A 9,099-nucleotide genomic window follows, 5' to 3' on the forward strand; every position below is an offset into this window, starting at 1 on the left:
TCCGGCACGCGTGCTGAATTTTTCGACGCGGTTGAAGTGGACAGCATAGTGTCCTATGCTGAGGAGCAGGTGCGGATCGTGGATTGTAAAGAGTAAATGTTGAGAGGTAATGCCATTCTCTTAGTTAAGGTTCTATAGTGTCACCGGGGCATAAAAGAAGCCACCTGGGAGAGTGAGGAATTGAGGAAAAGTTGATACCTCCATTTATTCGAGGAACCAGGTATGCGTTTTAAATTTCGAGGACGAGATTCTTTTAGAGGGGGAGAATTGTAACATCCTCAATTTCAGTCCCTGTGAAATGGCTATGGTTTAAGTTCGATGATTTTCCAATTTGAACTAATTTTTACTCTTGTTTTGGAAAACCTATTTCGGATCCTTTGTACCCCTTCGTTTTGTTATTTTTATGGAGACTTTTGTGATCCGAATTTCCAAATACTTTATTCTTGAAAGTTGTTCCAAACATCATGAAGTTTTACATATTTTAATTTCAGAATTTTTGGACTTGATATGAGTAGTACGACAGCCTCATTTCCGGACCGTGTAAAACTGCCTAGAATGGATATTTCAGTGATGTTCGCCCTTTCTTTATTTTCTACAAGCTTTTCTGGGATGATTTTGAAAAATTTTCCTTCACAAAAGTTGTTGAGAACTTCTTTTTCTATAAGGTATATAAATTTGGGAATTTTTCGAGATGATTTGGATTCTGGACAGAGCTTACTTTGAGAAATAAGAATTATGTTCCAGCGAACTATTTTTAGTCTGTCTTTGAGCTACTAAAAATTTTGTTTACAAAGAGATTCAGATTTCGTGTTATTCATGAAAAATGTTTGTTAAGGCCTTGTTTATGACATATTCAAATTTGAGAATTTTCGAAGTCCATTTACTATGTTTTCAAGTCCGATTTCGTGAATAGTGCAAAGCTATCCGGTTTTGTCAGATTTCAAAGATTCAGCATTTTCTATACGAGAACGTTGGAATTTCGACTTGATGTCTTTGGTGATATTTGAGAGCATTCCCGTGCCGAACCTCGGGTTGAACGAGATTATTATACATGTTTTGTCGTGGAAAACCCTCGGAAATCATGAAATTGAGTATGATGCGGGGTTGCGATTTTGGCATCGATTAGTGAATTTTGTGCAGCCCGGTTGACCAGAGTTAATTGTAGGTGGAACCAGTATTTTCTGAGGACTTAGGACTCAATTGATAACTATAAGACTTAATCAACAAACAACCAAAACGCTTGGGGCTCCTGTAGTACATATATTGTATTTTGAGAACCTTTCTTTTTTAGTTGAGACTTTAGATTTTTAAAAAAAAATATTAAGTCATATATTACACAACAAATTAACATGTCATTCAATTAGGGAATAAATTTGGATAATTTCGCAAGTTGCCTTATGCTAGTTAGTAGCGTGTAATTTTTAGAAAACTAAAATTTTAAAGAAGAAATTTTTTTTTTTAGCTATCCGTAGGCTTTACCATTAGAGTGCCACACCTGTTATGAAATTTTGGTTATCACCATCAATAGCATACCAGTTCTATCAAAAGGGTCTATCGATCTACTCCTTGGCTAAATCTAATATAACAGTCTGTCACAAAGTTGGTTATTATTATTATTATTATTATTATCTCTTTTTAGGGTGGCAACATATATATGGTCTAACAAGTAATCCGGATTAAAGTTTGGCTTTCTTAAGTTCCATTTCAAGTTTGATGTGGGATCTTTATATATAGTCGAAAGCACAAAAGCTTTTTGTGTATGATTCACTTGCCTATCGATGGAGACATATAATGATTTAATATCTAATCTAATCTTCCTAATATAATTATAGCGATTTAATACGAAGATGGAAAAGATAAAGAAAAAATAAGATCTAACAGAGGTTTTACGTGATTTGGTCTACCAAGAAAAAGTTCCTTGGAAGCCTACTTTCACGGTAGAAATCCTCGTTTTTCTTAATTTCTCGGGGAGATTCATTCTCCTTAAATAGAGAACAATGAAGTTGCTAAACATAGCCTATGATTTTTTATGGTAAATATAGCTATTTCGCATTGGACCTAAATCCTCAATCTTATCATGACTTGGCAAGTTTATCTTGCCAATCTCACGTACACTAATCTAATCCAATCTCATAACGTCATCTATCTCATCGAACAGTCGGTCAACTTCTTTTACTTTTCTTCAAGTTCACTTCTAAAGATGCTCAACCACATATTTCCCATTACAAAATAACTAGGTCTACTCTGATCTAGTTTAATTAAATAGATGTGTGGGGGTGCATAGTGCTTTATGAGAAGTTGATTTTGACTCTCTCTCCACCTACCACCCGGTAATTTTTCTTCTATTTATTTCCCTTTCTTAAGCTAACTCATTTATGATTAACAAATAAAGAAATGCCCTGATAATCACATCATTTCTTTATATCTTTATTATAATATAGTATATGTCATTAACCAATTCAATGGTAAGAAGAAATTAAACTAGAAGATGTGATTTCATAAATATCAGATTAAGCCTGTTGTTTAAACATTTTTCTATGAGTTTGCCCACAGTACATGTTTCTTGTCAATCTCTTGCTCGTGGGTTGCGAATGGAAGACGTCAATGCAACCCTTTAGTCAGGATTAAATCCCACGTATATGACAATAAGGATTACACTCCCTACTTTAAATTTTATCTAAGAAATTTTTATCTAGGGAAAAAGGTAATTTGGTATTTTTCCTTCAAATATTCATTCGAAATCTAACCTACATATAACATATTTTACGTAATTAAATAGAATGCAATACATGGATGAAATGCTTTCTTTGTCTTAAATTTGAGAAGATCATTACATGGATCAGAATTCCATCGAATAATACATTCATCTACACCACGGGCAACTTTATATGAACAGATGGAGTCCTCTCTCATTGAATAGAACAACGAGAGAATGGAACTGTGTCCTTGAAAGAACACAGGAAACCAGGCATTCGAGTACCAGAGAGCCAGATTACTTAATCAACAAGTTAATCAAACGTAAGATACATTGACTTTTGTGAATGCAGCTGATTCACAAAGCGATAAGAATGGTTGTGGGAAAACAATAAACAAGACCACAGAGGTAGGTGTCTTTAGATTGGCTTTCATTACCGACTATTTGCGTAATTTATGATTGTTCAATATTTCTCCGGTCCTTCCAAGAAAGAACGCAACGCAACCAAGGAGAATTCTCACAACTCTCAGGCTCGTCCTTAAATCCTCCAGAATTAGATCGATTAGACGCTAGTCTTACATCTCTCTCCTCGTTATTAAGCTCAATCTGTATACTTTAGCTCCTGAAGATGGAGAGCGGGAACTCATTGATTGGAACAACGGCATTGACCACTGATAGAGGTGATGTCCAGTTGAAGATGGGGGCTGAATTTGAGGTGTTCTTGAATTTTAGAGGACCTGACACTCGCCTAAATTTTGCCGACTGCCTCTATCACTCCATGGATGGAGCTGGTATTCGCGTTTTCAGAGACGATGAAGAGATTAGAAAAGGCGAAGCCATCGGAGGCGAATTGGAGCGTGCGATCAAGAGCTCCACAATCTGTATGCCTATTTTCTCTAGAAACTACGCGTCCAGTGCGTGGTGTCTTCGCGAGCTTGCATACATGGTGGATTGGTTGAGAAAAAGAGACGGTAAAGCGATGATCTTACCAATTTTCTTTGATGTGAATCCCGATGATGTTCAGCTCAAAACCGGGCTATACCACGAGACTCTGCAGAAGCAAGAGGAGAAGTTTGGCTGCGATGTAGTCCAGCAATGGAAGGAGGCTCTAAGGGAGGTCGCTCGTATCAAAGGATGGCATCTCGGAGATAGAGGGTAAGGTTTGAGCTTTTCTTCTTTTTTTGTGTGGTTGAATTAGATATTACATCGATATAATTATACATAATGAGAAATACTTTCATCCTTGCCTCAAAAGTTAAAGTTACCCACTCTTTCATCAAGTTATCATTCAATACACACATATTTAATAACTACCATTACACGTCCACTCAATGAAATAATCAATCAATTTCTTTCAAAATTAGACGAATTTCATCCATTTAAAACTAGAAAACAGAATACACACTATGTGCGAGCAATAAAAAAGGAAGGAACAAACTTTTGGTACATATATTTAAAGAGAAAATCCAAAGGATTTAATTTTTAGAATTTATGGTTGCGCGAGCACATTTTATAAAGTTTAGGATTCCATTCCTATGTTAACAATTTACATCTTTGACCATTGAGTACAGTATATAATTGAATTTTACGTAAACTGACTTGGATTTTGATTGTTTTTCTTTATTTGAAAAAAACAGTTAAGAGTTTGAAAGTTTATATCAGATCACTTCAAATATAGTAGAAATAATTTGTCTGGGCAGGAGGGGTGGCAATTTACTTAGAGTTAATTTTTTCCTATATTCCCGTAGAGTATATGTACAAAACTTTTTGGGAGGGGAGCGGTCAACCCCGCCGCCTCGGCTGGATTGTGTTTAATTTACAATATTCTTAAAGCTTGATAGGTTAATATTTTATCTGCATATTTCTGACTAGATCCTTTGCATCAAATATGACAGTTACGGTGAACTCATTAGATTAATCGTTGCTGAAGTTTTGATCAAGCTGAATAGCAGAGAGAAAAATCTGCCCGATGATTTAGTCGGAATTCAGAATCAATTTGAAGACGTTATGCATCTATTAGATGAAGGTTCTCCTGATGTACGTTATCTAGTAATTCACGGTATGGGGGGCATTGGTAAGACGACTCTTGCCAAAGCTGTCTTTAACCAGATTTCTAGTCGGTTTCACGGGTGTAGCTTTCTTTCGGATGTTCGAGAAGCTTCAAAGGGCGGCAAATTCATTCAATTGCAAAGACAATTATTGTCAGAAATTCTCAACTTCACACCAATGGAGATTTTTAACTCTGATGCCGGGATTAACCAAATTAAAAGGAGATTTCGTGACAAGAAAGTGCTCATTGTTCTTGATGACCTAAATAAGTGGGAACAACTCTCAAAACTCGTAGGAAAGCGTGATTGGTTTGGTCTAGGGAGCAGAATTATTATTACGACGAGGGACACCAACTTTTTGCCGATTGATGAGGAGAACCGAGAAAATAATGTCCAAATGGGTTTCAAAGAGTTCAAAATCTATCAAATGGAAGTATTGCACCATGCCCATGCTCTTCAACTTTTTTGCAAGCATGCTTTTAAAATGGATTCTCCTCCACATGACTACGTTGATATTTCTCGCGATATTATTGGGAAAGCTGATGGACTTCCTTTGGCTCTCGTAGTTATTGGTTCCTCTCTTTATCGAAAAAGTAAACAACTTTGGAAAGATACGTTGAAGAAATTGAATTTAGTTCCCAATCAAGATGTCCATCACAAATTAAAGATTAGTTTTGAAATGCTAGAGGATGCACAGAGGGAAATTTTTCTTGATATTGCATGTTACTTTATTGGTGAAAAGAGAATACATCCACATTATATGTGGAAAGCATTGGATTATTTCCCAAGAAGTGAAATCCTTGTCCTTACGCGTATGTCTTTGATAAAGGTTGATGATTTTGATAGACTATTGATGCATGACCTGCTCAGAGACCTTGGAAGAGAAATTGTTCGACAAGAGGACCTCCAAATGCCTGGGAAACGTAGGAGACTATGGTGTCCCAAGATTGCGTTGGACGTAGTGCAGAGTAGAATGGTAAATTTTATTCAAGGCTACTGTCTTCCCGATTAAGAAAATATCAGCTTAAAGTTTAGAGTACATTCCTGGATATGTTCTTTTTTCTGTATTGCGCATGATAGAAAACTAAATTTGTTTAATTTGAGTGAAATGAAGGCAATATTACAATTTATGTCTACCAAGAGAATTTAGTAGCTTACATTTAAAATATGAAAGTAGAAGCAAGGTTTCTGGATAAAATATACAATTTATCATTCTGTTTGTAAACTGTGATTAATTTTACCCACAACTTTTCTTGTTCTTTTACTCATGGAATGCGTTCTTTTTCCTTTTTTTTTCATTGTAGAAAATTCACTTATGCCTTTCCATGTCGTTAGGGAACAGAGAATATCATAGCACTGAAATTAATTGGACTTTCCAAAGAGCAAGACTTTACAAGTGAAGAGTTTTCAAGACTGCCTAGCTTAAGGTTCTTGGAGTTAGAGGGTGGTAACTTGGTAGGAGACTTTACAAATCTTCTCTCGAGTTTAAGATGGCTCTCTTGGCATCGTTGCCCTTCAGACTTGCATACTGTCAATCTATGTTTATGGAATTTAGTTGTGCTCAAGATTTCGGACAGCAACATTCCCAAGAACTGGAATGGATGGGACTCATGCTTGGTATGGTTTCATATCACTTACGTACATTTTTTGCCATTTGTTTTGCCTAACTTTTCCAATTCTAATTTGTTTCATAGGCAAATCGTGACTTGAAAGTTATACATCTCACTAGATGCCATCTCTCGACGGTTCCTGACTTCTCGACGTGCTTGAATTTGAAGATACTAGTTTTTGATGAACATAGTCCAAAGTCACTACAGATAGGTAATTCTATCTGTAAGCTAGAGCGCCTAAAGCGCTTAGAAATAATTGCACCCCCAGTTCAGCTGTCAAAGTTGTCCGAAAGCCTCGATTTTGACCTATTTGCAGTGCCTTCTGCAATATATGGTCTGAAGTACCTATCAAGTCTAAAGCTGGAGGGGCAGTGTATACAAGAGCTTCATCCCTCTATTGGAGAGATGGTGAGCTTGACGTGCTTGTCTTTAAGGGATTGTCATCAGCTTAGAAAGCTTCCTGACTCCATTGGGAAATTGAGATCATTGCTCGAGTTGGATTTGGCCCAGACAGAAATAATAGGGCTACCTGATTCTATTGGATATCTAAAAAATTTAGAGAAAATGAGCCTGGATTTTACTCCGATAAGAGAGCTACCAAACTCCATCGGAGGACTACAATCATTGCTTGTCTTAGACTTGTTGGGTACAAAGATTACAGAATTGCCTGCTTCCATTGGATATCTTAAAAGGTTGGAGCGCTTGCTTCTAGATCAGAGTGAGATAAGAGAGCTACCAAAGGCCATAGGGATGCTGGAGAATCTTAAAATGTTGTTTTCCCAAGATTGTAGAAATCTTGAGGGGGAAATCCCTAGCGAAATTGGGCAACTATCCCTTTTAAAGGTGCTAAACTTATCAGGTAGTAAGGTTAACAGAGTGCCAACCACCATTAATCAGCTATCTCATCTGCGCGAACTTCGTTTAGGAGAATATAGTAAGCTCGAAAGGCTGCCAGAACTTCCTGCGAGCCTATACATTTTAGGTTTTGAAGCGCGGACTGTGCTTGGCACCCTTGGACAAATTTCATCGAAGTGGATTGGGGAGTCACCAAAAGTGGAGGAGTGGAATTTAAGTAAAGATATCACATGGCCTCCTGAGCTTTGGACACTTAGCATATCATGTGACGATCCGCGATCTCTCACAAGGCTTCCTTTCACTCTTCGTCTTTTGGAATTAAGTGATGTCAAGTTACCACTAGAAGAGCCATTCTTTTCCAACTTGAGATATCTGAGAAATTTGTCTGCGTTATCACTTTTCAGATGTCGGTTGAAAGAGGTCGAGTTTGAACAGTTAGAGACACTGCATCACTTGATTGTTGTAGAATGTGAATTGTTAGTGAGGCTATCGGGTTTATCAAGCATAGGGAAGCTCGAAGAGCTGACGGTGAATAGTTGCTCACAACTACTCGAGATTCGAGATTTAGGAGAATTGGAATCACTGAAAACTTTGTCAATTCAGGATTGCGGCTCCATAGAAAGGTTACCTAATCTATCAAAACTACATGAGTTGCGGACATTACACCTCTTACACTGTGAATCACTGCAAGGTTTGCCTGATGTACCAAACACATGCCATCCCTATGTTCATGGATGCCCAACATTATGCGGGTCTGGTGACAAGCTCAGAGATTGTAGAAAATGTTGCAAATTGAGAGGGTACATAACCGCCATTTTCCCAACTTGGTTTTATGGAGTGCCACGACTTGCAAGGCCGAGTACGTAGTGGAGAGGGAGGTTGTAACTACCCTTCAGCAAGGTGGTGGCACTTTTGCTTGAGTTCGATCAAAGTTGTTGAACGCTCACCCATGTCTGTCCCTAGGGGTGTCAATGGGTCAGATCGGGTCGGGTCTATATGCTAGCCGACCCAAAACAATAAGGGATGTATGTTGTTTGACCCAATCCCGACCTGAATCGCATGTGACCAGAACTCAAAACCCAGGTCAGGTCGATCCGGGTCAGGTTTTCAGGCTTCTTCTTCTTCTTCTTTTTTTTTTTTTGGGGGGGGCGGTGTTTCTTCATGTAGAGGACAATATTCGGACAATATAGTTTGAAGATATAATTTGGAAGTAGACTGAACTGAATCGCTTTTGTGGTTCGGGGCATTCTATATCGGACCCGACAGTTCTCTCCCATTTTCCCTCCCTTGTTTCTTCTCGCTGGCTTTGTGAACTCACAAACTGAAAGCTGGATTGGAATTAGCCTTAGATGGTTCACTGATTTGATAAATCTGGGATCATAGGATCACCAAGAGAAGCTTAAGTAGCTATTAGATCATCTGATCGGCCATGAGACCAATGCCAACAAGACCCAGAATAACATCAAACACCAATGTGTAAATAAGAACTGAAAATCTTTCAAGAATTGCGAGTGGCATAATCCACCAGTCTAATCCGAACCAAGAACTAATTTTGCAGGTGGGGTCGTCAACTTGTCCACAACTCTCTACACAATATATTGAGCTTGATGACACTGCTCCATAAGTGGGGTTGTCCACTTGTCCTGCAAACACAAAACAAAGAGTTCCAAGTATCCAGAGCTTGACAAACTCCAGCAATGCTTCATCCGTCATGAATGTAATGTTACATAGAAACACTACTGTAGTTAATTCACACATACATATTAAGTGCAAGAACAATGATTCACAAAAACATATTAAGTGCAACCTGCATTTGAGATTACACTACAAAGATTTCCAATTTGCTGCCCTACATGATATATTAGTATGCACATTATAAAGGTTTTACTGC

General features: G+C 37.8%; 2 protein-coding genes across 2 annotated transcripts; both read left to right on the forward strand.

The window, feature by feature from the left end:
* Positions 1–3,323: 3,323 nt before the first annotated feature.
* Positions 3,324–4,935, forward strand: LOC130137880 (disease resistance protein L6-like). The gene is made up of 4 exons (XM_056310387.1): positions 3,324–3,607; positions 3,701–3,850; positions 4,591–4,732; positions 4,831–4,935. The coding sequence occupies exons 1-4, from the start codon at positions 3,324–3,326 to the stop codon at positions 4,933–4,935; spliced, it is 681 nt and encodes a 226-aa protein (XP_056166362.1).
* Positions 4,936–5,125: 190 nt separating this feature from the next.
* On the forward strand, positions 5,126–8,075 carry LOC115679485 (disease resistance protein L6-like). Its single transcript, XM_056310388.1, has 4 exons — positions 5,126–5,719; positions 6,079–6,360; positions 6,438–7,167; positions 7,408–8,075. The coding sequence occupies exons 1-4, from the start codon at positions 5,141–5,143 to the stop codon at positions 8,073–8,075; spliced, it is 2,259 nt and encodes a 752-aa protein (XP_056166363.1). The 5' UTR covers positions 5,126–5,140.
* The last annotated feature ends 1,024 nt before the right edge of the window (positions 8,076–9,099 follow it).

This window comes from Syzygium oleosum, unplaced genomic scaffold (assembly GCF_021117445.2).
Source record: "Syzygium oleosum isolate NSW1041296 unplaced genomic scaffold, Sole_v2.1 Sole_v2.04, whole genome shotgun sequence".
NCBI classification, from domain to species: domain Eukaryota; kingdom Viridiplantae; phylum Streptophyta; class Magnoliopsida; order Myrtales; family Myrtaceae; genus Syzygium; species Syzygium oleosum.